General features: G+C 37.9%; 1 protein-coding gene across 1 annotated transcript in view; it reads left to right on the forward strand.

The window, feature by feature from the left end:
- The window catches only part of LOC117508646 (LHFPL tetraspan subfamily member 6 protein), a 193922-nt gene extending 176716 nt beyond the window's left edge, over nucleotides 1-17206 (forward strand). Inside the window, exon 4 of the mRNA XM_034168444.1 lies at nucleotides 16472-17206. Coding sequence (XP_034024335.1) covers nucleotides 16472-16590 — 119 coding nt within the window. The 3' untranslated portion in view covers nucleotides 16591-17206. The remainder of the gene's footprint in view (nucleotides 1-16471) is intronic.
- The last annotated feature ends 3351 nt before the right edge of the window (nucleotides 17207-20557 follow it).

Consider the following 20557-nt stretch of genomic DNA (forward strand, 5'->3'; position numbering starts at 1 on the left):
ACTTTTCATCAGTGAAGCTCTGACTCTTTTTGTTGTGGGGGTTTTTTGTTTGTTTTTGTTTTTAATTTTCCACTTTTCATCAGTGAAGCTCCGACTCTTTTTGTTGTGGGGTTTTTTGTTTATTTTTGTTTTTAATTTTCCACTTTTCATCAGTGAAGCTCAGGCACTTTTTGTTGTTTTTTTTGTTTGTTTTTGTTTTTAATTTTCCACTTTTCATCAGTGAAGCTCGGACTCTTTTTGTTGTGGGGTTTTTTGTTTGTTTTTGTTTTTAATTTTCCACTTTTCATCAGTGAAGCTCGGCCACTTTTTCTTGTGTGTTTTTTTTGTTTGTTTGTTTGTGTTTGTTTTAATTTTCCACTTTTCATCAGTGAAGCACAGACACTTTTTCTTGTCGCTTCCTTTTCCCAGTTTTGTTGTTGTTGGACCAAACAAACGAATAATTGGACCTTTTGCTGGTGCTTCATTGTCTGCATGATGTGTGAGTGTGTTTGTGTGAATGGGTGAATGTGAGGCATAATTGTAAAGCGCTTTGAGCATCTGATGGAGATGGAAAAGCACTATATAAATGCAGTCCATTTACCATTTACCAATAATTCTGATGAGCACTGTAACAATCTTTCTAAAAAGGGACATAAATTTTCTAAACAGCAAAAACAACCTGAAAAACAGGAAGCCGTGAGGTCCGAGCTGACTGTGGGTTAATTTGTCCACAGTGGACTGGTTGTTTCAGAAAAAGCACCATTAGTTCATACAAAACAACTACCCAGACAAAGTATTAATGGTGGTGACAGTGATTTATAGGTATGTGACAAATATGAGATCCATTGATCTACTGAAAAAGAAGCCCTGACTCTGATAGTGGTAAGAAAATTCTTCAGTGTACCTGATTTGGATAAATTTATATTCAGCCAATACAACTATTTACATATTTTTCATAGTTGCATACATTAATGTGTACATTTCCACACAAGTTGTCATGGTAAATACACAACTACACAATCAAGTATATTTTAGCATACCTGTATGTCTACATTTGATGATGAGGTGGTCAGTGCACTTCCTTCCAAAACACAAGGTGCCGAGTTCAAGGCCACTCGTGCTCATTCAGAAGGACAGCTGGCGTAAAACTTGTGGCAAATAAACATGCAGATCCTTATAAAATCTCCTGTGGGGAACCAAAAGTGTAGAAAGGGACAAGCCAAAAGAATTCACTATTCACATATATAATCGAGTTTGATTTTTATTTTTTTCACTTTTGTCACCAAGTGTCAATTAAATTATAGAATATTTATGTTTGTTTGCAAATTAACATGTCAGCAAAATTCAGCAAAGATCAAGAACAGTATTTCTGGTAGCGGGCCTGAAATTTGAATTGTAGATTGGGTAGTTAGATGAACCAGGCAATTTCTGAAACAGCTGGAGTGACATAAATATGCCAAAATTCATAACTGGTCAAACAAAGACTTGAAGTCAGTTGGTTTGAAGATTGCTACACTTGCTCCCCTATTTTTCTTAATTAAGGGTTTGAGAGCAAGACTGGACAACAAAGAAGAGAAACCACTTTGATATACAACCCCTGGCAAAAATTATGGAATCACCGGCCTCGGAGGATGTTCATTCAGTTGTTTAATTTTGTAGAAAAAAAGCAGATCACAGACATGACACAAAACTAAAGTAATTTCAAATGGCAACTTTCTGGCTTTAAGAAACACTATAAGAAATCAAGAAAAAAAGATTGTGGCAGTCAGTAACGGTTACTTTTTTAGACCAAGCAGAGGAAAAAAATATGGAATCACTCAATTCTGAGGAAAAAATTATGGAATCACCCTGTAAATTTTCATCCCCAAAACTAACACCTGCATCATATCAGATCTGCTCGTTAGTCTGCATCTAAAAAGGAGTGAACACACCTTGGAGAGCTGTTGCACCAAGTGGACTGACATGAATCATGGCTCCAACACGAGAGATGTCAATTGAAACAAAGGAGAGGATTATCAAACTCTTAAAAGAGAGTAAATCATCACGCAATGTTGCAAAAGATGTTGGTTGTTCACAGTCAGCTGCGTCTAAACTCTGGACCAAATACAAACAACATGGGAAGGCTGTTAAAGGCAAACATACTGGTAGATCAAGGAAGACATCAAAGCGTCAAGACAGAAAACTTAAAGCAATATGTCTCAAAAATCGAAAAATGTACAACAAAACAAAAGAGGAACGAATGGGAGGAAACTGGAGTCAACGTCTGTGACCGAACTGTAAGAAACCGCCTAAAGGAAATGGGATTTACATACAGAAAAACTAAACGAAAGGCATCATTAACACCTAAACAGAAAAAAACAAGGTTACAATGGGCTAAGGAAAAGCAATTGTGGACTGTGGATGACTGGATGAAAGTCATAGTCAGTGATGAATCTCGAATCTGCATTGGGCAAGGTGATGATGCTGGAACTTTTGTTTGGTGCCTTTCCAATGAGATTTATAAAGATGACTGCCTGAAGAGAACATGTAAATTTCCAGGTAAAGGCACTGGGGAGATGGCTGTCATTACATCATCAATAAATGCACAAGTTTATGTTGATATTTTGGACAATTGAAAGGATGTTTGGGGATGATGAAATCATTTTTCAAGATGATAATGCATCTTGCCATAGAGCAAAAACTGCAAAAACATTCCTTGCAAAAAGACACATAGGGTCAATGTCATGGCATAGGGTCAATGTCAATGAGCAGATCTGATTTGATGCAGGTGTTAATTTGGGGGATGAAAATTTACAGGGTGACTCCATAATTTTTTCCTCAGAATTGAGTGATTCCATATTTTTTTCCTCTGCTTGGCCTAAAAAAGTAACCGTTACTGACTGCCACAATCTTTTTTTCTTGATTTCTTACAGTGTTTCTTAAAGCCATATCATGTTTCTCCTTGCTCCATTTCTGCATGAGTACCATAAAGTTTCACTGCAGCGCCATCAAAAACATCTGGTCCTGAAGAGCAGTCTTTGCATTGAATGTACGGAATGTTCATCATAGAAGGACCGACCAAATCAAATAATGATAATCAATAATGATGTTAATCATTTCTGAGTTGACTTGGGTTGCTTGGGCCCTATGACTACTGTGGGATAGGCTCCAGCCCCCCACAACCCTTTTTTGAGAACTGCTTACAGTATAATACTGTTTGTTTGTCTTAATGATTGATAACTTATTAGAATGTATAACTATTGAAATATGTGAAGAAAAAAGCAAAAATGTATTAGTCAGCTGTATATATAGAGCACCAGGATCTAGTATTGAAACATTCACTGACTGTATGGGAAAAATGTTCTCAAAAACTAATCAAAAAACTGTGTTCATTTGTGGTGACTTAAATATTGATCTGCTCAATCCAAATAAGCATAAAATAACAGATGAATTTATCAGTATAATGTACAGTATGAGTTTATATCCAAAAATCACCAGGCCAAGCAGAATTACATCCCATAGTGCTACCTTAATTGATAATATATTCAGCAATGATATTGAGAATAACACTGTGAGTGGATTATTAATCAATGACATTAGTGATCATCTACCAGTTTTCATCGTTTATAATAGAAACCATCGGCGGAATCAGCCAGAAGAGAAAATAAAATACAGGCGAGTGCGGACAGAGGAAAACATGAACACACTAAAGAAGGATTTACAGGAGCAAAACTGGGAAAAGGTATACAGTGAAAGTGATGTTGATAGTGCATATGAAACTTTTTTACAAATATTTACATCATTATATGATAAAAATTGTCCAATTAAACAAGACTACAGAAAACAAAAAATCCAAGATCGACCATGGATGACGAAAGGGTTACGAAATGCATGTAATAAGAAAAATACACTGTATAGAGAATTCATAAAACTAAAGACTAAAGAGGCAGAAAATAGATATAAGAAATACAAAAATAGATTAACTAATATTATACGGGTATGTAGGAAGGAATATTATAGTAACATATAATAACAAAAACAATATTAAAGGAATATGGGATATATTAAATAGCATTATCAAAAATGGTAATAAAAACAGAGTTACCCTCAGTATTTCATTGATAATAATGTCAAGAAGGAAAATAAGGATGAGGTAGTCAACGGTTTTAATAATTTTTTTGTAAATATTGGACCAAGCTTGGCAGAAAAAATTCCCAGTTCCCAACCTGAGGATTGGGATAATAATCTCATAGAAAGAAATCCCTGTTCAATGTTCCTCACAGCAGTGGATGGAAAAGAAATTACAGACATTGTGAATAATTGTAAATATAAAACAACTACCGATTTAAATGAAATTGATATGGTGGTGGTAAAACAGGTCATTGAATGGATTGTAGAACCATTAACATACATCTGTAACTTATCATTTCAAACTGGTAAATTTCCCAATCAAATGAAAATAGCTAATAGCTTGAGGAGATTACAAACGCCATAGACCACAAATTACATTCAGTTGGAATATTTATAGACCTTAAAAAGGCTTTTGATACAATCAATCATGACATATTAATCAGTAAACTTGAACAGTATGGGATTAGGGGGTTGGTGTTGCACTGGGTGAGAAGCTACTTAAGTAACAGAAAACAGTTTGTGATGTTGGGGGAATATACATCATCATGCTTGGACAATGCTTGTGGCGTCCCACAGGGGTCAGTATTGGGTCCAAAACTGTTTCTAATTTATATAAATGATATTGTCAATGTTTCCAAAATATTAAAATTAGTATTATTTGCAGATGACACAAGCATTTTTTGTTCAGGGGGAGATTTGCAGGAGTTACTGAGGAGGATCAGTATAGAAATGGGAAAATTGAAAATATGGTTTGACAGAAACAAATTATCATTAAACTTAAGTAAAACAAAATACATGTTATTTGGCTATTGTAATACAGACATACAGGTTCAGTTACAAGTTGAGGGGGTAGATATTGAAAGGGTACATGAAAATAAGTTTCTGGGGGTGATAATAGATGATAAGATAAACTGGAAGACATATAAAACATATACAAAGTAAACTGTCAAGAAGCATTTCAGTTCTAAACAAAGCGAAACATATTCTGGACCACAACTCACTCCGCATTCTTTACTGCTCACTGGTTTTACCATATTTACAGTACTGTGCAGAGGTATGGGGTAATACTTATAAAGGTACAACACAATCACTATCAGTAATGCAGAAAAGAACTATAAGAATTATTCATAATACTGGCTATAGAGATCATACAAATCCACTATTTTTACAATCCAAATTCTTAAAATTCACAGACTTGGTTCATTTTCAAACAGTACAAATCATGTATAAAGCAATAAACAATTTACTTCCAGCAAATATTAAAAATATGTTTTTAACAGATCAGGGGATTGCAGTCTGAGGGGGAAATTTAATTTAAAGCATCAGTGGGCACAAACAACATTAAAAGGTTTCTGTATTTCTGTCTGTGGGGTGAGGATGTGGAACAGATTGGGAGTGGGGCTCAAGCAATGTCCAAGCATGAACCAGTTCAAACAGCGGTACAAAAATATGGTTTTTTCTAGGTATAGGGAGGAGGAAGGGTAATGAGGGTTAGGGTGTTTTTGTTTTTTGCTTCGGCTTGTAAATATATAGTATTTTGTATGTAAGTAGGTATGTGTAGGTGTATATTTGTTTGTGTATATATGTGTGTATATATGTATATGTGTATGTATATATATGTATATATATGTGTATGTATGTTGATATATATATATATATATATATTGATATTGATATTGATATCGGTTTAGGTGTGTAGGAATCTATGTGTATATGTGGCAAAGGGTATTACTGGTTGTGGGGAAGAAGGGGTAGGGATAAATAAGCTGATGCGTCACCCTACCCCTTTTCGGACATGTTGGGTACACAGTAGGAACTTTTTTGTTGTTGTCTTTACTGATCTATCTTGTAATTGTTGTTGTATCAAATGTTCGAAATAAACAGTTTTCATTTATTCATTCATTCATTCATTCATTTTCATTCATTCATTCATGTACTGTGCATCGGAAAAGTATTCACTGTGCTTCACTTTTTCCACATTTTGCCTTATTCCAAAATGGATGAAATTCATTTTTTGCTCAACATTCTACACACAATACCCCATAATGACAATGTGAAAAAAGTTTTTTTTTTTAAAGATCTTTTCAAATTTATTGAAAAAAAAAAAAAAAAACTTAAGAAATCACATGTACATAAGTATTCCCAGCCTTTGCCATCAAGCTCAAAATTGAGCTCAGGTGCATCCTGTTTCCACAGGTCATCCTTGAGATGTTTCTACAGTTTAATTGGAGTCCACCTGGGGTGAATTAAGTTCATTGGACATGATTTGGAAAGACACACACTTGTCTACATATAAGGTCCCACAGTTGACAGTGCATGTCAGAGCACAAACCAAGCATGAATTCAAAGGAATTGTCTGTAGACCTCCGAGACAGGATTGTCTTGAGGCACAAATCTGGCAAAGAGTACAGAATAGGCATGTGAAGATTAATCGAAACGATTCGGTATCTAGATATAAACATGCGCGATGCGAGTGTATTGATTCATTCAGTGTGCATCGATTCAACTGACAGGAGAAATCGTGATCGCATCGTTCACTGCGTGCTTGCATCGATTTTTTTTTTCCGAGGAACATTGAATGCATCATCCCTGCTTCACTTTTTATTTTGAACACAGGCCAAAGCCAGAAAGCACATTTCTACCACAACATGGAGGTCCTTGAGCAGTTAGAGATTTTTCACACACCTAAAACATTTAAATCAGGCGTTTGGAGATACTTTGTCTGTTTTAAAAAAAAGATGGGAAACTTCACAAGACGCAGGTCATTTGTAAAGAATGCCGTGCTGCTAAACCATATGGCTGCCACTGCTCCACTCAGATATTCCTCAAATTGTAAACCTCCAGCAAAACTCTGGTGAGAAAAGTATCTCAAATTACTTTTGCCAAGGCAGTACTCTGTCCACATATGAGGGAACTGATTCCTGTTCCATAATGTTGAATCTGGTAAATTTGCTGCTTATAAGGAGCAAAACAAATCCTTTGTCTCTAGTAGAATCAGAAGAAGAAGAAGAATACCATAGTACCATACTGAATTGCAGCTTCTTATTCCCTATTTAAATTTTCGGTATAATTTCTTTGCATCATGTTGAATCACATTGTTATCGCACCATATCACATCGTATCACACTGTGAGGAATTGAATCGCCATCAAATACATATCAAATCACATTAAATCAGGTGAATCATATCGTATTGTCAGTACCGTCATGTATCACTATATATATTGTATCGCTGGTAGTGTATCGAGATGCGTATCGAATCATTGTCAGTGATGAGATTCACATGCCTAGTACAGAAACATTTCTGCTGCTTTGAAGATCCCAATGAGCACAGTGGCCTCCATCATCTGTAAATAAAAGAAGGTCAGATCCACCAGGACTCTTCCAAGATCTGGCCATCTGTCTAAACTGAGAGATCGGGGGAGAAGAGCATTAGTCAGAGAGGTGACCCAAAGCCCTACGGCCACTCTGTCAGAGCGCCAACATACCTCTGTGGAGAGAGGAGAACCTTCCAGAAGGACAATCATGTCTGCAGCAATTCACCAGTCAGGTCTGTATGGTAGAGTGGCGAGACGGAAGCTACTCCTTAGTAAAAGGCACATGGCAGCCCACCTGGAGTTTGCTAAAAGGCACCTGAAGGACTCTCAGACAATGAGAAACAAAATTCTCTGGTCTGATGAGACAAAGATTGAACTTTTTGGCGTGAATGCCAGGCGTCATGTTTGGAGGAAACCAGGCACCATCCCTACAGTGAAGCATGCTGTGGGGATGTTTTTCAGCAGGAGGAACTGGGAGACTACATCAAACTACATTTTCTCACATTACCAGAGTACTTGAACTGCGGTTGTATTTGAAAGAAGTTATTAGCTGATTTAAAATGACATGAGCACAGAGAAATTTGAAACAGGAAAGAACTCAGACAGTGTGTGCTGGATTCAGTTTGGGCTGTTTGTTAGCCAGGCAAGGGGGGGGCGTATTATATTTGCACGGGATCCAATCAGATATTGTCTCAGAATTTTGGGTTTTAATGAGAAGTCTTGATGGTCATCACACTTTCCAGTTTTACAACCCCTGGCAAAAATTATGGAATCACCGGCCTCGGAGGATGTTCATTCAGTTGTTTAATTTTGTAGAAAAAAAGCAGATCACAGACATGACACAAAACTAAAGTCATTTCAAATGGCAACTTTCTCGCTTTAAGAAACACTATAAGAAATCAGGAAAAAAAAAATGTGGCAGTCAGTAATAGTTACTTTTTTAGACCAAGCAGAGGGAAAAAATATGGACTCACTCAATTCTGAGGAAAAAATTATGGAATCACCCTGTAAATTTTCAGCCCTAAAACTAACACCTGCATCAAATCAGATCTGCTCGTTAGTCTGCATCTAAAAAGGAGTGATCACACCTTGGAGAGCTGTTGCACCAAGTGGACTGACATGAATCATGGCTTCAACACGAGAGATGTCAATTGAAACAAAGGAGAGGATTATCAAACTCTTAAAAGAGGATAAATCATCACGCAATGTTGCAAAAGATGTTGGTTGTTCACAGTCAGCTGTGTCTAAACTCTGGACCAAATACAAACAACATGGGAAGGTTGTTAAAGGCAAACATACTGGTAGACCAAGACAGAAAACTTAAAGCAGTATGTCCCAAAAATCGAAAATGCACAACAAAACAAATGAGGAACGAATGGGAGGAAACTGGAGTCAACGTCTGTGACCGAACTGTAAGAAACCGCCTAAAGGAAATGGGATTTACATACAGAAAAACTAAACAAAAGCCATCATTAACACCTAAACAGAAAAAAACAAGGTTACAATGGGCTAAGAAAAAGCAATCGTGAACTGTGGATGACTGGATGAAAGTCATATTCAGTGATGAATCTCGAATCTGCATTGGGCAAGGTGATGATGCTGGAACTTTTGTTTGGTGCCGTTCCAATGAGATTTATAAAGATGACTGCCTGAAGAGAACATGTAAATTTCCACAGTCATTGATGATATGGGGCTGCATGTCAGGTAAAGGCACTGGGGAGATGGCTGTCATTACATCATCAATAAATGCACAAGTTTACGTTGATATTTTGGACACTTTTCTTATCCCTTCAATTGAAAGGATGTTTGGGGATGATGAAATCATTTTTCAAGATGATAATGCATCTTGCCATAGAGCAAAAACTATGAAAATATTCCTTGCAAAAAGACACATAGGGTCAATGTCATGGCCTGCAAATAGTCCGGATCTTAATCCAATTGAAAATCTTTGGTGGAAGTTGAAGAAAATGGTCCATGACAAGGCTCCAACCTGCAAAGCTGATCTGGCAACAGCAATCAGAGAAAGTTGGAGCCAGATTGATGAAGAGTACTGTTTGTCACTCATTAAGTCCATGCCTCAGAGACTGCAAGCTGTTATAAAAGCCAGAGGTGGTGCAACAAAATACTAGTGATGTGTTCGAGCGTTCTTTTGTTTTTCATGTTTCCATAATTTTTTCCTCAGAATTGAGTGATTCCATATTTTTTTCCTTCTGCTTGGTCTAAAAAAGTAACCGTTACTGACTGCCACAATTTTTTTCCTGATTTCTTATAGTGTTTCTTAAAGCCAGAAAGTTGCCATTTGAAATGACTTTAGTTTTGTGTCATGTCTGTGATCTGCTTTTTTTCTACAAAATTAAACAACTGAATGAACATCCTCCGAGGCCGGTGATTCCATAATTTTTGCCAGGGGTTGTAGTCTCAGATGTAGGTCATATTTTTGTTCAATAATACATTGCCTCGAAGGGTGACTGCAGAATTGTCATAAAAAAAGCATCTTATAGTTTAATTTGTTTTGTTGCTTTTGGCTCTTTTTGTTTTTCCACTGATATGCATTTCAAAATAGTGTTTTCTGAGGACATCAGATGAAAAACATGCAGCTTGTTGGGTGCAAATGAAGTATTTATTGCAGAAACTCTTTCCACACAAGAAAGTGAACTGAGGTGGGAACATTGGGCCTCATGCAAGAACATTGTCATAGATTTCTTTAAAATTTCCCTTATGTTTTTAGTATAATGAACTCAAATGTGCCATGCCAGGTTTGGGAAATGCTTGTATACTCCACATTGCTGCATAAATGATTTAAGTAATTGTTGAATTCCTAAAGCACATTCACACGAAGAGTGAATTAGCATAAATAATGCCCCAGGATACCATATAGGACTACACGCCATGCCCATACACATCAAAAATGTCCAGTCGGGACATGGGTTCGAAGTTTGACATCCTCCACAAAATAAAAAAAAGGGCTCGAAATTTAAAAGGCATTAAGATACCTGCATTTATAGATCTCAGTATCTTGACCATAAAAAAAGCATATATCCTTGACCTGGAAAAATGTCAGTAGACCCAGCGCCACCCTGTGGTTAAAGCTGATGTTATTTAGCTTATCACTTGAAAGAATAACATATATCCATAAATCCAAGCAGCAACTGTTTGAGATTTATAGACCTTTTATTAATTTTATAAGGGATGTAGACCTAACAGATGAAACTGTTAACTATTGAGAATGTGCACCCTGCAGTTCCATGGTTTCAATAAATTCATGCACCCATACTTTTTCTGGGATCAGATTCTTGCATTCTAGACCAAGCAGAAAAACTAAATTACCTTAGTTGATAAGAGAAGCTTTGATTACTTTATTTTTATTAACTCATTTTTCTTTTACTTTATTCTTTTTGCTTTTGTGTGTTTCTGATGTTCTTGTAAATACCATGTAGTGCAGTCAAGCAACAAAATCAAAAGTAAAGTGAAACTGATGTGATTGTTGCACTGTCATGCACAAAATCTTTAATACAAAATATTGGTGTAAAAAAAATTATACTCAGTATTTTCTAAGAAACTCAGCTGGCTGTCAAGAGCTGTACCTAGGTTCAGTGCACCCAGAAAGTATTCAGAGCGCTCCACTTTTTCCACATTTTGTTATGTTACAACCTTATTCCAAAATGGAGTATAATAATTTTTTCCCCTTAAAATTCTACTCCCATCACCACATAATGACAACATGGAAAAATAGTTTTTTTTTTTTTGTTTGTTTTTTTGGTGGGGGGGTATTTAATAAAAAAAAAAAAAAATCACACGTAGATAAGTATTCACACCCTTTGCTCAAAACCTTGTTGGTGCACCTTTGGCAGCAATTACAGCCTCAAGTCTCCTAGAATATGATGCTACAAGCTTGGTACACCTATCTTTGGGCTATCTTTGCAACACCTCTGAAGCTCCATCAGGTTGGATGGGGAGCATCGGTGCACAGCCATTTTCCGATCTCTCCAAAGATGTTCACTCAGATTCAAAATTTAGAATAACAATTAACCAAAAATTTAGAATAACAAACTCTAAATACAAAAATTTCTTTAAATGTTTTCAATTTATTTTAGTTTATATAGTGCCAATTCACAACAAAGCTGCCTCAAGGTGCTTCGCACAAGTAAGGTCTAACCTTACCAACCCTTAGAGTAAGCACACAGGTGACAGTGGTAAGGAAAAACTTCCTCTGATGATACTGAGGAAAAAACCTCAAGCAGACCAGACTCAAAGGGGTGACCCTCTGCTTAGGCCATTCTAACAGTTACAGGATTTTGCAAAGTTTTTCAAAACAGAACATAACACAACAAAATAAGATGCATTTGATGAGAAGTCCATGCAGGCATCCAGTCCACAGACAGGGGTCATCCAGCAGTGCTCATGCTATTCAGTGGGCCTGTTCCCACTGCAGAGTCCATTCCACGTTCCACATCCATTTCAGAAATTATGCAGTCATCAAGTCCAGCCCATGATGTCATCCACATCTTGGACAGAGAGAGAGAGAGAAAAAAATCATTTTGCAGCATATGTTTAATTCACAGAACTTTGCCATGTCCTTCACATAAAAAATGCAGGGAACTGAAAGTAACATTATTATGAAGTTGAATAAATGAACAAACAAATAAATAAATACAGTCAACACAACTCCAGTCTGCACACTGATACCTTTTTCTGCCAGTCGGTGGGACAGTAGCCTTCAGCGCTGACAGGCTGAATTTCTGGTCCATTGCCCTATCCACACGGAAATGGAACTTTCCCTATATGATGTTTTTCTGTGTCGTTTTCAAAATGTGTTTCGTAAACTGTACCATTTCAAGAAATTTCTGTGTACGCATGAAATCAAAGAAAATGACTGATAATGCTATAGTATATATGCAAGCTCTGTATGTGGTGCTGTAACACTACCACAAAAAATGGAGAAGATGTGGCACATGCACATAAAACCTGTGGGCTGTATACAAGCACAGAAGAAGAAGAATATGGCAAACATGAATGCTAAAGCAAGCACAAAAGTAGACTGACGACAAAGTTGAACCTCTGCTTCGAGTCGCTTTGGATTATAAATCAACTAAACTACAACAGAATGTTGACAATAAGCTTAGTAACTTCTGTAGCTCAAACACAAGTCTGAAGGCCGCTATTATTGTTATTGTTACAACCCCAATTCCAATGAAGTTGGGACGTTGTGTAAAATGTAAATAAAAACAGAATACAATGATTTGCAAATCCTCTTCAACCTATATTCATTTGAATACACCACAAAGACAAGATATTTAATGGTCAAACTGATAAACTTTATTGTTTTTGTGCAAATATTTGCTAATTTTGAAATGGATGCCTGCAACACATTTCAAAAAAGCTGGGACAGTGGTATGTTTACCACCGTGTTACATCACCTTTCCTTATAACAACACTCAATAAGCGTTTGGGAACTGAGGACACTAATTCAAATCAAATCAAGTCAATTTTATTTATATAGCGCCGAATCACAACAAACAGTTGCCCCAAGGCGCTTTATATTGTAAGGCAAGGCCATACAATAATTACGGAAAAACCCCAATGGTCAAAACGACCCCCTGTGAGCAAGCACTTGGCAACAGTGGGAAGGAAAAACTCCCTTTTAACAGGAAGAAACCTCCAGCAGAACCAGGCTCAGGGAGGGGCAGTCTTCTGCTGGGACTGGTTGGGGCTGAGGGAGAGAACCAGGAAAAAGACATGCTGTGGAGGGGAGCAGAGATCAATCACTAATGATTAAATGCAGAGTGGTGCATACAGAGCAAAAAGAGAAAGAAACACTCAGTGCATCATGGGAACCCCCAGCAGTCTACGTCTATAGCAGCATAACTAAGGGATGGTTCAGGGTCACCTGATCCAGCCCTAACTATAAGCTTTAGCAAAAAGGACAGTTTTAAGCCTAATCTTAAAAGTAATTGTTGAAGCTTTGTAGGTGGAATTCTTTCCCATTCTTGCTTGATGTATGACTTCAGTTGTTCAACAGTCCGGGGTCGCTGTTGTCATATTTTGCGCTTCATAATGCGCCACACATTTTCACTGGGCGACAGGTCTGGACTGCAGACAGGCCAGTCTAGTACCCACACTCTTTTACTACAAAGCCATCCTGTTGTAACGTGCAGAATGTGGCTTGTCATTGTCTTGCTGAAATAAGCAGGGACGTCCCTGAAAAAGACGTTGCTTGGATGGCAGCATGTGTTGCTCCAAAATCTGGATGTACCTTTCAGCATTGATGGTGCCATCACAGATGTGTAAGTTGCCCATGCCATGGGCACTAACACACCCCCATACCATCACAGATGCTGTCTTTTGAACTTCGCACTGGTAACAGTCTGGATGGTCTTTTTCCTCTTTTGTCCGGAGGACACGACGTCCATGATTTCCAAAAACAATTTGAAATGTGGACTCATCAGACCACAGCACACTTTTACACTTTGGGTCTGTCCATTTCAAATGAGCCCAGGCGCAGAGAAGGCAGCTGTGTTTCTGGATGTTGTTGATGTATGGCTTTCACTTTGCATGCACTTGTAGATGTAATGACAAACTGTGTTAACTGTCAATGGCACGCAGTTGTTCACAAAGTGGTGATCCTCGCACCATCTTTGCTTGTGAATGGCTGAGCCTTTTGGGGATGCTCCTTTTATACTCAATCATGACACTCACCTGTTTCCATTTAACCTGTTCACCTGTGGAATGATCCAAACAGGTGTTCTTTGAGCATTCATCAACTTTCCCATTCTTTTGTTGCCCCGTCCCAGCTTTTTTGAAATGTGTTGCAGGCATCCATTTCAAAGTGAGCAAATATTTGCACAAAAACAATAAAGTTTATGAGTTTGAACATTAAATATCTTGTCTTTGTGGTGTATTCAATTGAATATAGGTTGAAAAGGATTTGCAAATCATTGTATTTTGTTTTTATTTACATTTTACACAACGTCCCAGCTTCATTAGAATTGGGGTTGTACGTGACGTCTTGCGGCCAGGGTTAAGGCTGAGGTTAGAGAGGTGGGTATATGAGATTATCATTTCACAAAGTTCCGTATTGGTTTTACACAAGAAAATGCAAAGGTGGCATTTTGAGATTCATCCACTCTGTGACATGTCTTCAAAAAATAGCATTTTAAGGCTCCAATAACATCTGTTCCCTATGGATGAAATGTCTAAACACATCTTCATGTGAACAAGCCCTAGGAAATCAGGTAGTTATATCGATAGCTGTTTGAGGTCCAATCAATAGATAAACTCTGTTGTCAAAGCAAGTTTTTTTTCCAGCTTAGTCTCCTGGCTAAAGTAAAGCACTTCCTCAGTAGACGTGATCTTGAGACAGCCATTCATGCTTTCATCAGTTCCAGACTTGATTATTCTAATGCACTTTATACTGGCATTAACCAGTTGTCGCTTGCATGCCTCCAGTTGGTGCCGAATGCTGCTGCTCATCTTTTAACAAACGCTTTAAACTTACACCTGTCCTGTACTCACTCCACTGGCTTCTGGTTCATTTTAGAATTGATTTAAAGATTTTAGTGTTTGTTTTTAAAGCTATTAATGGCCTTGCACCCTCTTACCTGTCTGAAATTTTAACTCTCCACACTTACAGCAGGACATTATGGGCGGCTGATCAACTTTACTTGATATTCTGAGGTCAAAATATAAAGTCTGGGGTGATCGTGCTTTTGCGGTAGCTGGCCCCAAAGTGTGAAACAAGCTACCTCTCGACTCGTGCACTATTCCTGACCTGATCTAAACTAAAGACTTATTTATTTAAGCTTGCTTTTAATGCCTATTGGGGACGTGGCATGTTCTCTTTTTATGTGCCGTTTTGACTTCATTGTATGTGTGTTTTAGTTTTGTGAATCTGTGTTTTTACTGTAAAGCACTTTGGACACTGTCTGGCTACTGTAAAGTGCTCTATAACTAAATGTTGATTGATTGATTGAGTGAGTGATTGATTGATAGTGCTGTGGGCTGGACTTTGCTAAAAAACAGTATTCCTCATTTAAAAGGGTGGTATGGGCTAATGGCCCCTCAGTGCCTGAAGTAAGGGGCCATTTGCTGCACATGATGGGCCCTTCTCAGACATCAGTGAGCCTATGTGAAACAGAATAAAGTGTTTCAAGATTTGTAATGTTTTGTATTCTATTGTGAGATAACTTCAGGCAATTTAAATATAATGCAGTTCTCATATTTCATTATTTTATGATATATTTCATGTTATTTGATGTTATGCATAGGTCATAATTTTTAAAAGGTTAAAAACACATTAATATTGGATGGACATACTACAACATTTGCTCCCTGCTTATAAAGTTACACACAGTAGCTTTAATCTAGTGAGGTTGAGAGCTGCATCAGGCAGTTTTTCTATCATCAGACAGGGGTTTTTTTTCCGCCTTTTTTCTTTTTCATCTACCTTAAGGTTTCAATGTAACTGAACTGAAAGCCAAATAGAAAGTAAATTGCAAATTGAAACCTCCTCCCCCCTCCTTCTCCTTTCCCCTCCTCTCTTTAGTCCTTTTATTTCCTCTCTTCCTTTTTGCCATTTATATTTGGTCCTTTTTAAAAGATTAAATATGTTTTCATTGTAACGTTTCCTATTTTAATTCTTGCTAGAAATGTAAATTACAGTTATTAATGTTGTGAATAACTTGTTTTATTCTTGTCTTTGTTAATTTGTTTGCTTTCTTTTTGCCATTTATTTTCAGTCAGTTTTAAATATTTTATTGTAATTGTTTAATTATTTGATTTGCTGCTGTCAGCACTTGAAATTTGGTGTTGTCTGGTGTTGTGCATATTGAAATGCATTTGTTGTGCTGTACAGATATGAACGTTTATTATAATCACTGTTAATTTCGTTGCTAAATGTGTATGAACTTGGTGTTTTGCACATTGTGAAGTTCTATTTTTTTACAGTTGTTCTGAACAAAAGCTTCTCTCCACATTTCACCTTTTTGTCTCCCTTTTTTTCCGATAGCATGCTGCCAAACAGGTAAAGCGTGAAATGATATTGACACAGATCCTGTTTTTCTTTGACAGGCTCCTGCCAGATCGGCTGGGCGTATTACTGCACGGGAGCAGGCGCGGCGGGCGCCATGCTGCTGTGTACCTGGCTGTCCTGTTTTGCAGGGAAGAAGCAGAAGCAGTACCCGTACTGAGGGAGGAAGGTGAGACACGGGGAGAGGATTCTGCTTGTGTGGACTCACAACAGTACAGCACATCAGGCACCAAAGACACTAAGTCACTACGGTGCTCTGCACATCACGGACACGACTCATCCAACAACTGCAGGGACTGTTTCATAATGCAGCACTCTGACACAGCTTTGAAAACAGCTTCTTGTGTTAATGAAAAGTATATTACGGACCAATCCTGTTTGTAAAGAAAAAAAAAAGTTCTATACATTTCTTGAACAAAAATTGTTCTCTTTTGTCTTCCCTTCTTCCATCATTGACGTTTATGTGGTGGTGCCCCCTGTGATGAAGAGAAAAGTAATATTGCTACAGTGTTACGTGAAGTGTTTCTGTATCTTCTTTATGTCTCATCTTTGCCTTAAATACAAATGAAATGCAATAATCCTTAAAGCAATCTGACGCTGGGCTGCCTGTTTCCTGAACTCAGCCTTTTCAGAGTCCAAAAACCCAAGCATAGTTTATTTAACATAAAATACCATAAGTTGTGTATGATAATGTATTTTATCATATTAGCACGTTTTTCACTCTTCCAATAACTGTCATTATATTTGTTTTGTAAATAAATGTTTACTGAAATTCAGCATTTGAGGTGTTACTTCGGGCACACGGCCTCTGTTGTTGCTGTGGAAATTACATGGATCCACTACGCTCCAGAATACTGCTGAAGAATTCAGCTTAATGCTGTCAAACAGCACAGCAGCCTTTATTTATGTCAGATTTTACCCCTTATCTCAAAACACAAACGCTCAGAAAGGGGAAATTTCTGATAGATACTGAAGGACAGGATTACCGTAATAACTGGTATAGGATATGGAGGGATATACTCATGTGCCACGTGTGTCCACGGCCTTGGGATCCATAGTTTTGTTTATCAGGTACAGTGAGGAAAATAAGTATTTGAACACCCTGCGGTTTTGCAAGTTCTCCCACTTAGAAATCATGGAGGGGTCTGAAATTTTCATCTTAGGTACATGTCCACTGTGAGAGACATAATCTAAAAAGAAAAATCCGGAATTAACAATGTATGATTTTTTTAAATAATTTATTTGTATGTTACTGCTGCAAATAAGTATTTGAACACCTACCAACCAGCAAGAATTCTGGCTCACACAGACCTGTTAATTTTTCTTTAAGAAGCCCTCTTATTCTGCACTCTTTACCTGTATTAACTGCACCTGTTTGAACATGTTACCTGTATAAAAGACACCTGTTCACACACTCCGTCAATCACACTCCAACCTGTACACCATAGCCAAGACCAAAGAGCTGTTTAAGGACACCAGGGACAAAACTGTAGACCTGCACAAGGCTGGGATGGAGTACAGGACAACAGGCAAGCAGCTTGGTAGAAGACAACAACTGTTATGATTATTTATTAGAAAGTGGAAGAAACACAAGATGACTGTCAATCTCCCTCGGTCTGGGATTCCAAACAAAATCTCACTTTGTGGGGTAAGGATGATCTGAAAAAGCTCAGAACTACAGAGGAGGACCTGGTCAATGACCTGAAGAGAGCTGGGACCACAGTCACAAAGATTACATTAGTAACACATGATGCTGTCATGGTTTAAAATCCTGCAGGGCAGCAAGGTCCCCCTGCTCAAGCCAGCACATAGCCAGGCTCGTTTGAAGTTCATCAGTGACCATCTGGATGATCCAGAGGAGGCATGGAAGAAGGTCATGTGGTCAGATGAGACCAGAATAGAGCTTTTTGGAATTAACTCCACTTACCATGTTTAGAGGATGAGAACAACCCCAAGAAAACCATCCCAACCGTGAAGCATGGGGGTGGAAACATCATACTCTGGCGGTGCTCTTCTGCAAAGTGGACAAGACGACTGCACCGTATTGAAGGGAGGATGGATGGGGTCATGTGTTGTGAGATTTTGGCAAACAACCTCCTTCCCTCAGTAAGAGCATTGAAGATGGGTCATGGCTGGGTCTTCCAGCATGACAATGACCCCAAACACACAGCCAGGGCAACTAACGAGGGGTTCCGTAAGAAGCATTTCAAGGTCCTGGAGTGGCCTGGCCCGTCTCCAGACCTGAACTCAATAGAAAATCTTTGGAGGAAGCTGAAACTCCAAACCTGAAAGATTTGGAGAAGATCTGTATAGAGTGGACCAAAATCCCTCCTGCAGTGTGTGCAAAGCTGGTGAAAAACTACAGGAAACATTTGACCTCTGTAATTGCAAACAAATACTACTGTACTAAATATTAACATTGATTTTCACAGGTGTTCAAATACTTATTTGTAGCAGTAACATACAAATAAATTGTTTTGTTTTTTTTAGATTATGTCTCTCACAGTGGACATGCACCTAAGATGAAAATTTCAGACCCTTCCATGATTTCTAAGTGGAAGAACTTGCAAAATCGCAGGGTGTTCAAATAATTATTTTCCTCACTGTATGTGTGCAGCTGTGCTTACATCATTCTGCTTACTTTAGCTGACCTTCTGGAGCAGGATGCTGGTCTCTCTCATTAAGATTCACAATGCACCGCTGGACAGGGTTATGGTTTTTTCATGCATTTAATCCACAGTTTTGCCTGGGTTCAGCATAGAGCTTTCTCCACTTTTTACACTTGGTTAGATGTGCTGTGGTAAATTTGACCTTTGTTTATCCTGTTATTGTTGCCTTATCCATGTATTTATTGTTGCTGCTGTTGTGTTTTTCCTTTTGATCACTGTTACTCCACCCCTGTTTTTGGTTTCACTTTCATTTTGTGTGCTGCAGTTTGCGCACATGCAGCGCATGTAATTAGTACTGCGTGTTGTGGTACTGATTACATCTCCTTTGTTATGAAATCTCAGGTGACTAGATCTTCCTGCTTCCTGCCCATTTCCTATCCCAACAATTCATTGCTGTCCACTTTCTAAAATCATCCAACATCATTTCTGACTCATCCATTTCCCTTGACATACCATAATTTCATAAAAAAACAACACAAATGCTGAAACATCTACCTGCTTTGTTGATGTGATTGCTGCTAAAACATTAAGTGTAAGCACTTCCAGGCTTACGTTTAGCTCAAATGACCTCACTTTAATCCCAGCCATGCTGTATGTGCCCCTACATTGCACCTGGAAAGTATTCACAGCACCTCATTTTTTCCACATTTTGTTATATTATATTGCAAAATGGAGTAAATTGTGTAGTATAGTAATAGTGTAGAATTTTGAGGAAGTAAATTAATTTCATCCATTTTGGAATAAGCCTATTAGATAACAATGGATAAGGCGCTGTGAATGCTTTCTGTAGAAACAGTATATTGGCAACTCCTTATTAACCATCAACTTAATGTCTGGATTTTGATGATAGAACATTTCTTTGGTCCGGCAATTACTCGTGGCAAGGTTGAAACAATGTTCTGAAACCTTTGAAACATCCATGTTTTGAACACTGTTTCAGAGTATGTAACTGCTCATTTGACATTGTTTTGGAGTCTGTATGAAACAATGGATGTTTTTTAGCTAACAAGCTGCTAATGATAGTCCTTAAAGCTTTTCCCATGACATTTTGATCTTGATAGCATTGGGTCCATGTGGGAGTTTTTTTCTGAGGCTCCATGTCCTTATAGTTTTTTTTTTCCCCCTTCTGGCAGAAAAGTGCTTTCTTAAAAATAAAAAAAAGCTTTTCAAGTGGGATTTGTTTCTATGCAGCAATAAACAGCTCACGAGCAGCTTTTAGTGCATGGTGATAAAAGCACTCACCCTCAGGAGGAACATAGCATTTATCCAATCTGCTCTCACAGGTGAACGTTTTGTCTCTATTGTAACAGAGTTTGTGTGACAAATCAGCTGACTGTAGACAGAATCAGCAATAACAAGCTTCTCCTTCTGTGAGACTGGCAGGTTTTTCTACATCTGATTAGTTACCTGAAACGGTGCTGCAGTGATGAGACGGCATCCTTTCTGAAAAGTTCAAAG

This window comes from Thalassophryne amazonica, chromosome 4, assembly GCF_902500255.1.
Source record: "Thalassophryne amazonica chromosome 4, fThaAma1.1, whole genome shotgun sequence".
NCBI classification, from domain to species: Eukaryota; Metazoa; Chordata; class Actinopteri; order Batrachoidiformes; family Batrachoididae; genus Thalassophryne; species Thalassophryne amazonica.